The 18945-nt window shown below is 31.1% G+C and overlaps 2 protein-coding genes and 1 long non-coding RNA gene across 3 annotated transcripts; all 3 read left to right on the top strand.

Moving 5' to 3' along the window:
• The first annotated feature begins 1055 nt into the window (after positions 1 to 1055).
• LOC129319595 (uncharacterized) lies at positions 1056 to 2401 on the top strand. Its single transcript, XM_054964692.1, has one exon. The coding sequence runs from the start codon at positions 1511 to 1513 to the stop codon at positions 2399 to 2401; it is 891 nt and encodes a 296-aa protein (XP_054820667.1). The 5' UTR covers positions 1056 to 1510.
• Positions 2402 to 10226: 7825 nt separating this feature from the next.
• LOC129320129 (uncharacterized) lies at positions 10227 to 18714 on the top strand. Its single transcript, XR_008595676.1, has 2 exons — positions 10227 to 10358; positions 18536 to 18714. It is a non-coding gene; the product is annotated as an uncharacterized LOC129320129 (long non-coding RNA).
• On the top strand, positions 10297 to 13321 carry LOC129320128 (transcription termination factor MTERF4, chloroplastic-like). Its single transcript, XM_054965334.1, has one exon. The coding sequence runs from the start codon at positions 10500 to 10502 to the stop codon at positions 11682 to 11684; it is 1185 nt and encodes a 394-aa protein (XP_054821309.1). The 5' UTR covers positions 10297 to 10499; the 3' UTR covers positions 11685 to 13321.
• Positions 18715 to 18945: the final 231 nt, after the last annotated feature.

The following is an 18945-nucleotide window of genomic DNA, read 5'->3' as shown; positions in this document are numbered from 1 at the left end:
TGATTTAGAGTATTCAAAAAGGGGCACATGTCACAATTTAAAATATACACAAAATAACATGTGGCATTAAATAACTGCATATTAAAATAAGTATTGGTTAGTCAATTTAATAATTTTCTCACAACCTCTCATTAAAATATTTTATACATGATATCAATTTAAATAATTGAAATAGATTTCAAAATTTAAATTATATTTAGTATAAATAATTATTATGAGTAACTTTGAATTTCAAAATTTAAATTGAATCCATCTTTAAAATTTAAGTCAATACATCTTCAAATTAAATAAGATAAAATTTGATTACATAAAATAAGATGTTAATCCATCAATATAAATATTTAAAATCATATTTTAAAGTAAACTTACATATATAAATATATATGTTATATATATATACACATATATATTGTGACTAGCCTTCAAATTTATTTATAAATATTTAAAACTTTAATCCGAATCTATTTACAAACTAACAACAAAACCTAGATTCCTAAGCACAAAATCACATAAGACATGAACATAAAACTATTAATATATATAATGATAACGATGATAAGATTAAAATTAATCTTTTTTCTCTATTCAATGAATAGAACTAGAGGAGTACATTTAATTCTCCCATAAATAATGTAAAAATCAGAATCCTTTAATAATTTTGCAACAAAATTGCTACACAGGATTCTAGTGCGATTTTTTCTAAAATTCATATATTTTTCTGTGATTACATATCTAAACTTTTTATTTTATTTTATTGTTCAAATAAGTTTATGTTTATCAAATTGATTTAAAAAAAAACTATCTATATATAAATCATGTTAAAGTTACTAACTGTTATCCTAACACTAATTTATAAACTTAAATTTATTCTAATTTTTGTTTTGCAATTTTAATACAAAAAACATTCTTGATGCTCTCATTTTTGTTTTTTTTAGGTCAATCTCATTTTTGCTTTCGGAAACATTAAACCTCAGCTCGAAGAGCTCAAATGAGTGTATCAAAAACCAAAAATACTCAAATGAAGGCGCGCAAAATCCTCGATTCCAAATCAGAAATTGAGAAATTTGAATGCGTCGCAAATCCGAGGCCCTTCGCATTGCAATGCAAACTAACATCTCGTTGCCACTCAAGCTTCAAGTCCAATCTCTCTTTGAGGTATGCCCAATGCTTGAATTAAGGTAGATATATTCTCTTTCCTTCTGCCATTTTCGGAGTTATCAGGGTATTTCTTGAGAATGAGTTTGCATTGTTGTAGAGCAATGCAATTATATTCTATCAACAATTTGTCGAGATCCTTTCTCTCTCGGTTCTCTACTCTTGTTTCTTCCCTGACCCAAGCCTCAGCAGAACACATTTCCATCATTGATTACCTAAACACCAATTTCAAATTCTCTAAATCTCAGTTCGACTACTCTCAAAACGACTATCTCAGGTTAGGTGCCCTCCGCATCCAAGGACAGCGGTAAATTATTTGAAACAGATTGGACTTTCTGAATCGCAGATTCTGTCCATGATTGGTGTTCAACCCCAAATATTGTTCTTGCGTGTCGATGAAACCCTGAAGCCGAAAATTGAGTACCTTAAGCTGCTAGGGTTTCAGGGCTCTGAATTGGCTAAGCTTCTGTCCAAGAATCCAATTTTTTTGATGTTGAGTTTGAATAAAACGTTGGTGCCCTCTGTGGGGGCTATTAGGAAAATAGTTAATGTAGAGGAAGATTTGATTAAGTTGCTTCGCAGAGATGGGAGTTGGATAATCAAAGACCACAGAAAGATTTTGCGCAATGCTTCTTTCTTCCAGAGTTGTGGGATCGTTGGGTCTCAGCTTTCACATTTATGCGTACAACATGCTCGCCTTTTTGTCATGCGAGAGTCCGTGCTTCGAAGCTATGTTTCACGGGCTGTAAACATGGGTTTCTGCATACACTCAAGAATGTTGGTACATGCGGTCCTGGCAATTAGTGGCTTAAGCTTTGATACGTTTAACAAAAAGTTGGAGTCAATTCAGAGTTGCGGGTTTTCTAAACAAGAGACCATGCAAATGCTTAGAAAGGCTCCCTCGTTGCTTCATCGATCTGAGAAGAATCTAAAATTTGGAATTCAAGCGTGCTTGGGTAAAATTATGCTGCCTAAGTCACTGCTTGTTAAGAACCCTGTGATTTTGACGTTAAGCTTGGAGAAAAGGGTGATTCCTCGATGGAGGGTTTTGCAACTCCTAATCTCAAAAGAGTTACATAAGAAGAATCCAAGTTTTCTTAAAGTGCTACTATTGCCGGAGGGGAAATTCTTGCAGGAGTATATTTTCAAGTTTAGCTATGATGTAGAGGCATTATTAGCAGCTTACAAGAGTCAGCATAGAGGAAGGAATGGGAGTTTCAATTCTGATGCCATTTTTCTCAGTTAACATTTGTAACTTTATAGTTGAGTTGGCAAAATTTCTCTACAATTACAACTCTAATTTGAATGATATGCATTGTAATTCGAGTTTTGTAGATCTTATTTACTCGTCATGATCTATTTGTGTATGAATCAAAAGAAAATAAGAACCTTCAAAATAACCCCCTCACCTTGTGTCCCTTTCCTGACTCTGTAAATCTGCCATATCCTCTGAATAGCAGCATCTCCCCATTCAAGCCGTAGATGTTAAAGCTTGGAAAGCAAAGAAGTTGGATAAGAAGCATGGAATTAGAAGAGTAGAAAGAAGGGAATAAGAGATTAGATCTGAAAATTGGTTTCTGACCGTAGAGAAAAGATTGAGGAGTGTGCTTGTGTTCTCTTGATTAAACTGATAATGGAGCTCAATATGTCTGCTTCTTGCATGGCACGTTGGAGTCAAGGCCAACTTTAGTGTACTCTGACTGCCACATTTCAAGATGAGCCAGTTTATGTTTACACCGAGATGAGCCAGTAATAATGGCTACAGCAACTTTGTATTTTGGTACTCTAGTTGATAATGAAACAATTCTCATCTTTTTGTTTCTTCCCATGTCTGCACGGCCAGTGAAGAAAAGCAATCATGTTAGTTTCTTTCGTGTTACAAGAAAGAAAAGCTTATTTTATATAAAGCAAAATTCTCTTGGTGGCTTTGAGATGAATTTTCTAGGACATGCAAAAATTGACACGTGATCCACTGTGGAACTGATGTTGGGCTGTGAATGTCATGTGTTATTGCAGTCTACGGGTAGACTTCTTTAGTATTATGGATTTATACAATGATAATTCTTTGTTTTTTGTTTTTTTCTTTCTGATATGGATAAGGGGACTCTAGATCATGCATAAATTGACACACTTATATGCTGAGTTACTGATATTGGTACTGTGAATATCTGTTATTGTAGCGCCGCAACTAGACTTCTTCAGTGTCTGGATTTTTTATCAAACACCTGTCATTATATGACATGGAAGCAAAAATAAACCGTCATTAATTGACAATTTCTTTGTTGCTTTCATTGGTATGGGTGGTGGTTTGGTTTAGTATGAGAAAATCAAAATATTTTTAGAAAATCAATAATAGCAAATTAAGGTTGAGTTTAGGCTGTATTGATACGGGTACGAGTATCCAATATGATACTGTATGATACAGTGATACGGCAAATTTTTAAAATTTTAGAATTCGGGTATGAGAATATTTATAATATATATTTCAACATTTTATGATATAGGCATAGGTATTTTGATTTTTAAACAAAAATTTCTAATATAATATATGGATATTTATGACAATCAATCAATATATTAATGGCCCGTTTGGTTGAATTCCTTGCATCAAGATTACAGGTAATCCTAATGCATTTCCCCCATTCACAATGTTTGGTCGGTGCAAGGTAATGTAATGAGGATTACATTATATAAAGGAAATTACCTTAAATGTTGTAATGAGGATTATATTATTAGACCTATGTAATCCCCATTCCCACCACCTTTTTATCACAATACCCTCCTCATTCACTCATACCTACCTCCCTCTCCTTCTGACTGCACACCTTCACTATACTTGTCGGCATCCCATCGCACCGTCACTATCATCGGCGTCAAGGTCGTCGACCTCCCTCCATGGTCTATGATCCCTGGCCTTTGATCTCATCAATGGAAGCCTTTGCCTAAGATGACAGCCATATCACGTTCCTCTTCGATGCTTCTTATTTATGTTTTGCAAAGTATGAATCTAGAAGGAAGAGGAAGATAATGATGGGGTGTGTTTGTGAAATTTGTATCGGGGGTATGATTGTGTAATTTGCACCTGGGAGAGGGAAAAAGAACGATAGGAGTATTGGAATTTCCTTATTTGCTTAAGGATATTATGATCTTTTAACATCAGATTGTACTTTATTAAATATAAAAAAAATATATTTTCTTAAAGTCATACCAAACAAACATCATGTAATCAACATTACATTACATTTTATTTTCACTCATTCTGTGAACCAAACAGATCATAAGTTTTTTTTTTTAATTTTTTAAGTGATATAGTAAAAAATTATTGAAAAAAAATCACATTACAAATGTTATGGAATACGTATGTAGAAATATCTTACAAATATTGTATCGGATGCACATTAGATACAAATATGGATACATTTACTTTTTTAAAGTATTCATACTTCATAATATTCTATTATAGATACAGTGCAAGTAAATACTCTAGTGCTTCCAAAATTTCCCAATTCAAAGAATTGGAAATTCTAGTGTGTTCTATACAGTGTTCGTGAATGATAAGCCCATTGGCAACTCTCTGATTTAGGCTTATGTTCACTCTTAGTTTCCTTTAATATAATAGCATAATCTTTGATATGATAAAATGACACAAGAATCAATGGGGGTTAGATCTAGTAGAAGGGGTTAGTGCCTCACAACGTGGCAAATTAAGGTTTCAATCCCTGTTGGGAGAGGTATTCATATTTTACTTAACAGTGCCTCAAACAAGATTGTTTTAATAGGAAGATACTTGTAGATAATAATAAAATTAAAAAAAAATGACACAAGACACTTTCCCAACCAAATTGAGTGTGACATTGGAAATCATCAACTCCTTTTATTTTTGAGTCATCTGGCATCCATGAATTATTGGTTCTCCGAGAGCAAAATTGTTTTGAGCTGGCTGAAACTCCAATAATACTGTATTTTATATTAGATGTTTCATTCTGTTTTGGAAGATAGGATTATGTGGTGACATTACGGTGCTTAGACTGCCATTGTAAATTACAGGTGTTTTATTCAACGTTGGACATTCCAATTCATGCATCAGTGTTTATAACCAGATGATAGCATAGCATTTGCAGAACTTTTGTATTGTACTCGGTCTAGCAACCATATTTTGCTTCTTGGTTACCTATGATATTACATTATAATATACGCAAGAAGCAGAAGTTGATTTTTGAATCATTAGGATTGTTTCACCAGTCTGCATACAAAATCCCATGTAAGTAAGATCATCAATCATTGGACTTGGTCATGATCAATTTCACGGGATACGGTTCCTTTTAGAGGTACCTTATTATTATCCTCTTCACAGTCTTCCATTGTTGCATGATCTAACTTTGCTAGTGCTAGAAGAGATCTCTGGGCTAGACGGCCACACACTGTAAAGCTCCCACTATAGACTTATAAAGTTGAGAATCAATCATTACATTATGTTGCTACTTCGATAACTTTGAATCACTAGTCATTGTTGTGATCAGTCCCTTGAGTTCTCCATTTTTACCTTGGCCTGGAGATCCGAAATATACTTTGTCTAAGGTAGAAGCATTTTTCCATATTTCAAGCTGTTTGTTCTATGCTTTGAAATATTGCAGCTTGCCCAAATGCTTCCCTGCAAAATTTTCTGTACATGTGAATATAAGGGGTTGAATTTCCATGATCTAAATATCATCCACATGTATTAAAAATATCTGGGAATTGCGGTAGTGAGATGTGGATTAGATGAACAAGGATGGATCACCATTTACTGTGTAGAAAACCATACTTATATGAGGTGGCTATGCCTCTAGGCTCTATCTATATAAATTAGTATCGAACCATCAAACCCATTTGAACCATCCCCATAGTATAAACGCCACCCGATTGAGGATATCCTTTCACTTGTCGAGAGAAGGATGGAAAGGCTACCATTTTTTTTTTTAATGCTTTTATGTGCACTTTTTTTTATTAGGTAAAATAAAATAACATCCCCTTCATTTTGCTAAAATTACATTTTTTATTATTATCAAAATCTGCATCTTAGTTCAATTTTAACATTGAGAAATATTTCATTAAATGTTCTAAAATATGTAATTTTTTATTTGTAATTAGTTGAAAACTTTATATTATTAATTTTCTTTATAATCTAATTGTCTACTCTCTCATCCCCCAATTTAAAGGACTTTGAATAATTAAATGTGAAAATATTTAAAAAAATATGTGTTAAAATTAAAAAAAAATAGGCATACTCCTTTTAATCCTATTTATAAATTATTTTTAGTATTTTCATTGAAATTAAAGAAAACTTTAAATCTCATTAATTCTATCTAAAAATTTAAATTTTTTTTAACATTATTCTTATTAAATATACTCATTTTAAAATAAAATATTTTAATATTTAATAAATTTTTTTACATTTAATAAAGACAAAATAATAAATATGCACATAATAATCTTGAAGCGTTTTATAAATAGAATTAAAAAATTCTCCCCCCTGCCTAGTACGGGTAAAAAGCAACTTGCATCAGGCCGTCTCTCATTTCTTGGTTCGTACAACCCGAAGCCCCGAATTTCCACACTCCCCCCATCCACTTCACAACACACGCAGATTTCATAGTAATTATATCTCTTAGAAGAAACAAAGAATAAAATCACTCCTAGGAGAGTCACATCCATCATCGTCTCAGGTCCTAAGAAATTGGTCGATGACCATTTTCAAATGTTGGAAGCCTCCGAGATGAGTGGGGGGGAGAGAGGGGAAGTTACTTGGGTCAAAGAAGAGACAATCTGAAACGGGAGAGAGAAGTCATTTTTCTGCACCAGGACCTCTCCATTATTCCCCTTCTTCTTTTCCATTCATTACCCAATCCTCACCCTGCCCTGATCCCATTTTTCTAGTTTTGAATTGCAGCAAGACATAATTTGAGCTAAGTTTGATATGATATTTTGAATAAACTTAAAAAATTTAAGGTCGTGGCTTAGAATTAAAAGATTTTTTTTTTACTTCAAATTTATTTAAACTGTTCAAATAAACTTGAATAAATTTTAGCCAAGCAAGAGCCTAAATGAATTTAGTTTGAATACTCAAAAATTTATTATTAATAAAATAATATAAAAATTTAAAAAAAATTAATTTTTTAAAATAGAATTAAAATTAGATATAAATAAAAAATAAAATAAAATAATATTTAACAATTCAAATATTCAAATCAACTTGAAAGCTTGAGAGATTAAAGTCAGACTTAATTATATAAATTTTTTTTATATAATAAAATATTTTAAATTTTATTTAAATAAATTTTGCTCGAATTGTGATTGATTCAAATATGTCTAGCCATTGACTTTAACAATTCAGCATGAAAGATGGGGGGGGGGGGGAAGTTACTTGGGTTAGAGAAGACAATCTAGTTGGAGTGGAAGAGAAGCTTAACTTTGAAGAGGGGAGAGGGCGAGAGCCAAGAAGAGAGATGTGGCTGACGTCAAAAGGAAGGCAATGGAGAGAGAGGTGTCAGAGTTGGGTTTAGAGAGAGAGGAAGTAGAATTGCAAGCGGTAGGAAGGAGGGTCCAGTTTTCATGTTCATTTCTGCATTTTAATCAGATAGTTCAGATTTAAAATATTATTAAATATTATATTTATTATAAAAATTTACAAAAATCATAAAATAATTTTAAATCTAGCAAACTAGACCTTTAAATTAAATTTAGACCAAGTTAAAAATAAAAAATTATTAAAAATATTTTTATAATAAGTATAATATATAATAATATAATAATAATACTTTAAATTTGGGCCATCTGGTCCAAATCTCATCTAAAAAATGAGCACATGGGATGAGCAAGAAAACTAATTCCCAAGAAGGAAAAAATGTGATTCAACTATGTCAGCAAAATTAATCTATCATTTACTTACTTATTACTTAAACTATCAAAGTTAAACTTATTTAACAATTTAGGGGCTGATGGATCCATTAAAATAACTTTATAGATACTTTATATCATTATTCACTTAAAGATACTAGCTACCCTAAAATAAAAGTTTATGAACATTTTTTTCTTTTAATCTTGTTTAATTTATAATACAATGTAGAAAAAAATGCTTAAATGCATTTTGACCTCAATTTTTTTAGTTTCCCTATACTCAATAGGGACAATATTACATTATTTTTTAAAATTAAAAAATATTATATTAAAAATGAGTTTAAGTTAAGACATTCTTAAATTTTTTGTTTAATTATTTAAGGGTTAACCCTTCGTTCATTTTTTCTTACTTAAACAACTCGTTTCATTTTAATTTTAGAATGGATCACAATGATTTTTTTTAATATTTTAATTTAATGGTTTTACAAGAATATTATTATCTTTATTGAACTAACATTTGCAGTTAAGTGCTATAATGAAATCGTGTTAGGGGCTGCTTACTAATAGAATTGTCTTTGGATTGAAGTTCTCAAGGTAAAGTACAATTAGTTTAAATAGAGTAAAACACCGAGTTATCTTTTTCAGTTTTGTTTAAATTATAAAAATCTACTCTTCATTTTCAAAACATATACTTTAATTTAATTGTTGATACCGTTAGAAATATTTTATTAAAAATTCAAAAATACTTAATTTACTAAATTTTTATTTTGTAATTATGTTGAAGATTTAAAATTATTATTTTAACCTTATAATCTAATTGTCTACTCTCTCTCCTAATTTTAAAAATTTTACATATTATGTTGATAGTTAACTAAATAATGTAAAATTTTGTGTTGAAATTAATCGAATTTTAAAATTTAAATATAACTTATGTTGAGATTTATTATATTAAATGTTCATTTCATTAAGTTTTTGTAATGGGTTGTTTGGAATATTATTTTGGCCAATTTATATATATAAATTTTAGAAAGTGCTATTAAATAAATATGTTTATATAATTAAAAAATTTTAAAAATGAATAAAATAAGTAAATATATATATATATATATATATATGCGTTAATTTTTTTCAACACGGGTTATCATGTCCAAGAGAAAAGTTGAAAAAAACATTTAAAAAATATACCAAATAAATCCCATCAAAATATAAGAAAATAATAAATAAATATTACAAAATGTGGTAACTACTTTGAAATTCCTAAGCACTTACCTATCATGATTTTTATAAAATTATGCCTTTTACCGGGTAAAGTTATGTTTGTAAAATTATATTTTTGACCCTAAGAAAAATAATAAAAAATATAATTGTTAATACCTAAAATAAATTTGTTGCTTTAATTATGCAATAACAAGTATATTTTTTATATTAACTATTTTAATTTAATTATTAACAATTTCAATTCAAGTATCAATAATGCAATTAGTCATAATTTTGATTTAATAATACAATAACTGTGTTTGTTTACATTAATAACTTTATTTTTATTATTAATATCTTATGTAGCCTTTGAATTTATGGATTTTAATTTTAAATTTAAATTTATGTATTTTGAATATTTTATTTAGGTAATTTAAAAAATTTTAAATGAAAATATAAATGAACCAAAAAATGAAAAGAAAATAAAAAAATTAAAAATGATGAATTTATTTTTATTTTTTATTAATAAAAGATGAAAAAATATGATAATCATAAATATATTAATAATAAAAGTATGAAAAAAATAAAATATTTGAGTGATTATAATTTTAAATGATTAGAATGTAAAAAAATTTAAATTATAAAAAAATTTTAATTTAAAATGCATTTAAATATGAACCAAATCAAAATTCATATATTTTTACATATTTAAACGAGCGATTTAATTTTAATTTTAATTTAATGTTTTATTAATGCAAACAGACTATTAGTTTAAGATTTAACAACAATACTTTTTACTGTTTTGTACAGGAAAAAATTTTAAAAAAAAATTGTGGTAGACAAATTCTTAAAAATTTTAAAAAAATTATCTGATTTTCTAGTATTATTTTGTCATTTGCATAAATTTATTCGTTATTTTCCTTTGAAATTACTGCTTTTACTAAATTTAAAATTCTGACTTGGAATTTCTCAGACATCGCCTGATCGTCATAAACAGTTCAAGAATCAAAGGCGTGAGAAAATCCCCAGTTTAAAAGCAGAATTGAAAACGTTGCAAATCCATGGGGCTCCGCATTGCATTTACAGTACAAGCTAGCATGTTGTCGCGCTTCAACTCAAATCTCGTTGAGGTATGCCCAATGCTTGAACTAGAATAGAGTAGATATGCTCTCTTTCTTTCCACCATTTACTCCTGCTTCATGTTCTGAAGTAGCCGAAAAGGTGAAATTAGTTAGGGTTTTTTGAGGTTGAGTTTCCGTTGTTGTTGAGCGATGCATTTTCTCAAATTAAACCCCACTCTTTTATATTCTGTGAGTAATTTGCCCAGATCCTTTCTTTCTCTGTTCTCTACTGTTGTTTCTTACCCAACTAAAACCACGGCCGAAGACATTTCCATCATTGATTACCTCAACACCAACGTCAAACTCTCCAAAGCTCAATCCGTCTACATCTCGAAACGACTCTCTAAGGCTAGGTCCCTTCAGCATTCATGGACTGTGCTTAATTATTTTAAACAGGTTGGACTTTCTGAATCGCAGATTCTATCTATGATTGGCGTTCAACCCCAGATTTTGTTTTCAGGTGTCGATAAAACCCTGAAGCCGAAAATTGAGTATCTTCAGTTTCTAGGGTTTCAGGGTTCTGAGTTGGGTGAGCTTCTCTCCAAGAATCCATATCTTTTGATGTGTAGTTTGAATAAAACGTTGGTGCCCTCTGTGGAGGCTATTAGGAAAATTGTTAATAAAGAGGAAGATTTTATTAAGTTGCTTATCAGATATGGGAGTTGGGTAATCCAAGACCACCGAAAGGTTTTGCGCAATGCTGCTTTTTTCCAGAGTTGTGGGATCGTTGGGTCTCAGCTTTCCTTTTTGCTTGTAAATCAAGGTCGCCTTTTTGTTCGACATGAGTCTCTGCTTCAAAACTATGTTTCACGGGCTGTCAACATGGGTTTCTCCATAAACTCAAGAATGTTCGTATATGCACTCCGGTCAATTAGTTGTTTGAGCGTTGTAAAGTTGGACAGAAAGTTGGAGTTAATTCAGAGTTGCGGGTTTTCCAAAGATGAGACCATGCAAATCTTTAGAAGAGCTCCACCGTTGCTTCTCCAATCTGAGCAGAGGCTAAAATTTGGAATTCATGTGTGCATGGATAACATTATGTTGCCCAAGTCACAACTGGTTAATACCCCTGCGATTTTGACCTTGAGCTTGGAGAAAAGAGTGACTCCTCGATGGAGGGTTTTGCAACTCCTAATCTCAAAAGAGCTACTTAAGAAGAATCCAAGTTTTTTAGAGTGTTACTATTGCCGGAGGGGAAATTCTTGCAGGACTATATTTTCAAATTTAGAGATAATGAAGAGGCTTTATTGGAGGCTTACAAGGGTCAGATCTAAAAGATGCTTCTACTTAATAATTATCATCAAGTTCTGTTTAGTAGGCTTCTATTCACAGCCTTAGGGTTCCTTAGAACATGTATGGTTTGTTTGGATTGAGTGGAGTGGGGAGGAAGAGTTTGAAATTTCAATTCTGATTCCATTTTTCTCAGTTAACATTTTTAACTTTCTAGCTGAGTTGCCAAAATTTCTCTACAATTACAATGCTTAATGCATACATACTAAAAAATGTCTAGTATTGTAAACCTTGATCTACTCATCATGATCTATTTGTATAGGAATTAGAAGAAAGTAAGAACCTTCAAAATAACCCCCTCACCTTATGTCTCTTTCCTGACTCTGTAAATTTGCCATATCCCCTGAATAGCAGCATCTCCCCATTCAAGCCGTAGATGTTAAAGTTTTGAAAGCAAAGAAGTTAGATAAGAAGCTTGAAATTAGAAGAGAAGAGAATAAGAGATTAGATCTGAAAAATGTTTCTGACCACAGTGAAAACTGAAAAGGTTGAGCAGTGCGTTTGGGTTCTCTTGATTAAAGTGATAATGAAGCTCAATATGTCTGCTTATTGCATGAAAACGTTGGGGTTAATGCCAACTTTAATGCACTTTCACTGGCGCATTTCAAGATGAGCCGATATATATTTACATCTAGGTGAACCAGTAACAGTGGCTACGGTAACTTGGTATTTTGATACCCTAGTTGATAATGAAACTATTATCTACTTTTTGCTTCTTCCCATGACTGCACAGCCAGTGAAGAAAAGCAATCATGTTAAGTTCCTTCAATATGACAAGAATGACAACCTTATTTCATGCAAAGCAAAATTTTGTTGATGGCTTTGAAAAGCAATCATGTTAAGCACTGAGCTGATATTGGGCTGTGAATGTTATGTATTATTGCATTGCAGCAGCTAGACTTTTTTAGTATTCTTATTCTGGATTTTTACCTTAAGAATTGTTAGCATCTGACATTTTCTTTTTTCTTTTTTATATGGCTATTTGATTGGGTCAATTATAATATTGTTGAGGTGTAGTTCTTCCAAAGATTTTTTTTTTTTTTTGCATTCACATGTATTCGAACTTGAGATCTGGTGCTTAAGCAGCCATAGCCCATTCCACTAGGATTAACACCTGTTGATACCATCTGACAATTTTTTGTGCCTATCTTTGGTCTGGCTGATAGTTTGGTCCAAACCAGATCCTTTGAGACGAGTAATAGCATCTTTTTACCCTGATTCTGTAGCTGTTATTAATTGACTAAATTATAGATAAAAAAGGAATTATGTAATGTGCTGAAATTGTAGTTCATTCGCAAAACAATACAGATGTGGCAAAACTTTGAGCCTCCCCTCCCCTATTGTAACAAACATTCAAGCCAGTTATGGATTAGCGAACTATCTTTTGAGGGACAACGGAGCCCTGAAGCTAGTTTACTGGGAACCTTATTATAGGATACAAATACCCTAAACTTCCGAGAAGCTTGTTGTTAACCGTTTTTGTGTTTTCTTTATTCTCTTTTTATGCTCGTGCTTTTTGACATTTATACAATATTTGGTATGCGGAAAAGTGTTTTTTAGGGGGAAAAAATGGGAAAGTGCATTGCCTTCTGAACTTTTAAAGGTAAATGACATTTACATTTAACTAGCTATATGACGGATCCCTTTGTTTTCCGGGGGAAAAAAATCATTTTTTCTATGCATTCATATTACGAATCTCTCTCTCTCTCTCTCTCTCTCTCTCTCTCAACCAGATGTTGCTAATCCTTTTAATGGTAGAGTTTTTTTTAAAATAAAAAAATGGATGTGAATTATTTTTTTGATCATGTTTTTGGCAAAAAGAATATTACAAATTGGCTGCAACTTTGTTCTGTTGCTGATACTAAAAGACTTAAGTTAATTAAATTACAGATAAAAAAAGGAACTATGCAGTGTAATTTTAGAGTTGCAGCAACTCGTCAAATTTGTTCTTTTTTTTTTATTTCTTTTAATGATTCTCTTTATTCTAATTTTAGAATTGCCTGTGGTATTCTTGAGGAAGTATATTTCAACATTTAAAGCATAATGCTAAGGATTTATTTTTTGCTTGCAAGAGTCACTATCATGCTTATGCTTCCACGTAATAATCACTAAAAGTTTCTGTTCTGAGTCTCACAGATGAAGAGAATGGAGGAAAGTAGAATGAAAATGACCTAATTTTATTTTTGATATTTCTTCTAAAATAAATTCTCATTTAACAATTTTGTTCTTCTTTGCTTGAGTTTTAGGGCGTGTGTGTAAGAAGAATGTAGCCTAGAAGCTATTTTACTGGAAGTGCTGGGATAGAATAAGAAATTTGTAGTTAAACGTTTTAATGCATCTCTTTATTTTCATTTTAGAGTTAAGGTGTAATTTTACTCCTAAATTATTTTTAGAAGAGCAATGTTATTCCTAAACTACTCATCATAGCAATGTTATTTGTAACTAATTAAATCGAAATAATGATACCTCCGTTGTCTAAATGTTCATGAGTTAAGGTGTAATTTTACCTTTAAATTATTCTTAGAAAAGCATGTTATTTTTATCGTTTAAAAAATCATAAATGTCTATTAATTGTAGCAAAAAGGAATTCATTTTTCATTATATCTCTCTAACAATGATTTACAAACCGAATTTGACCATACAGTTGGACTGTTGACCGAAATCATTAATGGCTTGGTTTAGATCAAAAAATTATTTTTTATGATTGAGTTGGATTTGATAGGAGTTAAGTTACTATGAAGCAAGAAATCGGAGTTGAACCGGAAACTGGAGCGATTTTTAAAAATTAAATGGTTTTAAACATAATATTAAAAAAAGCTTAAAAAATTTGAAAAATAGAAAAATTTAAAAATTAGATTCTATTCAAAGGCAACTATAATTATGAACAATTTACGTATCGAGATCATTATTTTTTAAAGATATTGATAGTTATAGGTGAAAATATAAATATTTTTGAGTTTACTTATATTTAATTTAATCAAAATTTATATATATTTGACAAATTATGAAATTATAATTTATAATATTATTAATTTACGACATTGTTGTCTCATTTTATTAACATGCCATAATTTTTTTTTATTTTTTTATGTGTATATTTAATATTATTTTATTTAATATTATTATATTTTTATTTTTTATTTTATAACTTGTCAAATATAAGTAAATTTTAATTAAATTAGATATGAATAAATTCAAAAGTATTTGTATTTGCACCTATAAATGTCAACATCTTTATAAAAAAATTATCTCAAATCATATTTTATATATATGAATTATTCAAAAATAAAATTAACTTTTAGTAGGATCTAATTTTTGAATTTTTTTCTATTTTTTTAAAACTTTTAAGCTTCTTTTTTAACATTATGTTTAAAACCGTCTAGTTTTTTGAAAACTGTTCTGATTTTCGATTTTACTCCGATTTTTAGCTTAATAGCGATTTAACTTCTATTCAATTCGACTTAATTATGAAAATAGTTTTTTAGTCTAAACTAAGTCATTAATAGCTTCGGTCGACGGTTTGACTATTTAATTTTTAAATTATTGCTAGAGAGAGACAATAAAAAGTGAGTCTCACTAGTTACAGTTAATGGACATTTATAATTTTTAAACGGTGAGTGTATTATTGCTCTTTTAAGATTAGTTTAGAGGTAAAATTACATCTAAACTTATGAAAAGTTGGTTCCACAAGCTACAATACTACTTTTAAATGGCAAGGGCAACATTACTTTGACTTAATTAGTTTATGGGCAATATTGTTATGATGAGTAATTTAGGGATAATATTGCTCCTTCAAGAATAGTTTAAAGACAAAACTATATCTTAACCTTTATTTTATTATGATGCATTTATATTCTAAGTCCTTGTAGATTAAATAAGCTAGAGGAGATGATGGCACTAAAACCCTTGAAGCAGAGGCAGCCTTCCAAACAGTAGTAACATTCCCCTATCTACAGAGAAGAAAATAAGGAACAAGAAAAATTAGAGGGAAAAAAAATGTTTTCTTTGTTTTCTCCTAATTTCTCCTATCAAGGAGGAAAACTAAGTGCATGCTTGGTACAAAAAAATATTTTCAAGAAAAAAAATGAAACTCGTATCTATAGAGGAAATAGGATATGTGCATTTATCATTTTCTTTTTTAAAAATTATTTTTTTATATTCCAAACACTGCATAAAGGAAAAACTTTATGCTATGCAATGAAAATGTCTTTTTCTTTCATCCCAAAGTAAGGAGAGCAAGACTCGGTACTTTTGGCTAAAAAAAAAAAAAGACTCAGTACTTGAGATATTTTGAATAAAATTTAATAAGTTGTAATTTTTTATTTAATTTTTATGATTCTTTGAATAAAATTTATTATTTTTTAAATAAAAATTATTATTGAGGTTTTTTTTTATTGAGAACTCATTTTATAATAATAAAAATTACAGTTAATAAGTTATGATTTTTTATTCATTATGATTTACAGAATAAAAATTATTATTGTAAAAGTTGTAGTCAGGGCTTTTTTAACAATAAAAATTACAATTGAGAAGTTGTAGTTTATTATTTAATTTTTGCAATTTATAATTTAAAAATTGTGATTGAAATTTGTTATTTTTGATAAGGGTAATATAGTCTTTTGACTTTGAAAATTTATTGATACAAAAATTTTTAGAAACTTTAATGAATTTATAATATTTTAAGGGATTGGATGTTGTTTATAGAATTTAAGAGTATTTTATTATCATTTTTCTTTCTTAAAAACTTAAGAATAATTATCTCATTTTTTAGTATTTTTTTGTGATTTGCATAGATTTATTTGTTATTTTCCTTTGAAATTACTACTTTTCCCAAATTTAAAATTTGACAAGGAATTTTTTAAACATCCCCATAAACAGTTCAAGAATCAAAGGCACGAGAAAATCCCCAATTTAAAAGCTGAACTGAGAGCATTGCAAGTCCACGGGGCCTTCTCACTGCATCTGCAGTACGAGCTAGCATCTTGTTGCCACTGAAGCTTCAACTAAAATTTCTCCGACGTGTGCCCAATGCTTGAATTAGAATAGAGTAGATATGCTCTCTTTCTTTCCACCATTTACTCCTGCTTCATGCTCAAGAAGTAGCCGAAAGGTGAACTTAGTTAGGGTTTTTTGAGATTGAGTTGCCGTTGCTGTTGAGCGATGCATTTTCTCAAATTAAACCCCACTATTGTGTACTCTATGAGTAATTTGTCCAGATCCTTTCTTTCTCTGGTCTCTACTGTTGTTTCTTCCCCAACTCAAGCCTCGGCCGATTCCATCATTGATTACCTCAACACCAACGTCAAACTCTCCAAAGCTCAATCCGTCTACATATCGAAACGACTTTCTCAGGCTAGGCCCCCTCAGAATTCATGGACTGTGCTTAATTATTTTAAACAGATTGGACTTTCTGAATCGCAGATTCTATCTATGATTGGGGTTCAACCCCAGATTTTGTTTTCAGGTGTCGGTAAAACTCTGAAGCCGAAAATTGAGTACCTTCAGTTTCTAGGGTTTCGGGGTTCTGAGTTGGGTGAGCTTCTCTCCAAGAATCCATATCTTTTGATGTGCAGTTTGAATAAAACGTTGGTGCCTTCTGTAGAGGCTATTAGGAAAATTGTTAATGAAGAGGAAGATTTGATGAAGTTGCTACGCAGAGATGGGAATTGGATAATCCAAGACCACCGAAAGATTTTGCGCAATGCTGCTTTCTTCCAGAGTTGTGGGATCGTTGGGTCTCAGCTTTCATATTTATGCATGCAACAAGCTCGCCTTTTTGTCATGCGAGAGTCCGTGCTTCGAAACTATGTTTCACGGGCTGTAAACATGGGTTTCTGCATAAACTCAAGAATGTTGGTACATGCGGTCATGGTAATTAGTAGCTTAAGCTTTGATACGTTTAACAGAAAGTTGGAGTCAATTCAGAGTTGTGGGTTTTCTAAACAAGAGACCGTGCAAATGTTTAGAAGAGCTCCCACTTTGCTTCAGCGATCTGAGAAGAATCTAAAAGTTAAAATTCAAGTGTGCTTGGATAAAATTATGCTTCCTAAGTCAGTGCTTGTTAAGAACCCTGTGATTTTGACGTTAAGCATGGAGAAACGGGTGATTCCTCGATGGAGGGTTTTGCAACTCCTAATCTCAGAAGAGTTACTTAAGAAGAATCCAAGTTTTCTTCAAGTGCTACTATTGCCGGAGGGGAAATTCTTGCAGAAGTATATTTTCGAGTTTAGAGATAATGAAGAGGCTTTATTGGCGGCTTACAAGAGTTAGCATCTAAAAGATGCTTCTGCTTAATAATGATCATCAAGTTCTGTTTAGTAGGCTTCTCTTCGCAGCTTTAGGGTTCCTTAGAATATGTATGGTTTGTTGAGGGAGTTGAAATTTCAATTGCGTAGATATTAAAGTTTGGAAAGCGAAGAAGTTGGATGAGAAGCTTGAGATTAGAAGAGATGAAAGAAGAGACTGAGAAATTAGATCTGAAAAATGGTTTCTGACTACAGAGACAATACATATTTACATCATGATGAGCCAACAACAGTTGCTACAACAACTTATTTGTTTGCTACCCGGGTTGATAATGAAACAATTCTCTACTTTTTGCTTCTTCCCATGACTGCACAGCTAGTGACAAGATAGAAAACCCTATTTTACATGAAGCAAAATTCTCTTGGTGACTTTGAAAAGCAATCATGTTATAAGCACTGAGCTGATATTGGGCTGTGAATGTTATGTATTATTGCAGTGCAGCAGCTAGACTTCTTTAGTATTCTGAATTAACTTAAGAATTGTTACCATCTACAATTTTTATATGGATTTTTGATTAGGTCAAATTTGAGTATTGTCAAGTACAATTTTGGACGGCTCTCTTGAAGACCTTGTGTTTTTTCTGGCGTTCACAGGGGCTTGAACTCGAGACCTGATGCTTAAGAAGGCATAACTCCTACCAGGATTAACACTTATTAGTACCATCTGACAATTCTTTTGTGGCTATCTTGATGTCCTGGCCAGATCAAGGAACTATATAATACACGAGGCAAAACTTTGAACGCCCCTAACCCCCCCTCCAAAAAAAAAAGAACTCACAAACATACAAGTCAGGTATGGATTAGCGAGCTATCTTGTGAGGGAGAAAGGCAGGCTTCATCTGATATTGGAGGCTATTCTCAATGCTCTTTCGTTCATTAAGCACTAATGGATGGCAGACTTTCTTTTTGGTCTGCAACAACGGTATTACATGTTAAAGTTATTGCAGACTGATGTCCTTTTCTTACTTGCTGGTTTTCTAGTGGTCTCTGTAGTTGACTATTAG

Source organism: Prosopis cineraria, unplaced genomic scaffold (assembly GCF_029017545.1).
Source record: "Prosopis cineraria cultivar Desert tree isolate PC_DT_omini unplaced genomic scaffold, ASM2901754v1 PC9, whole genome shotgun sequence".
Classification (NCBI taxonomy): Eukaryota; Viridiplantae; Streptophyta; class Magnoliopsida; order Fabales; family Fabaceae; genus Prosopis; species Prosopis cineraria.
Note: the sequence above shows the minus strand (reverse complement) of the source record. Positions and strands in the feature narration are given on the sequence as shown.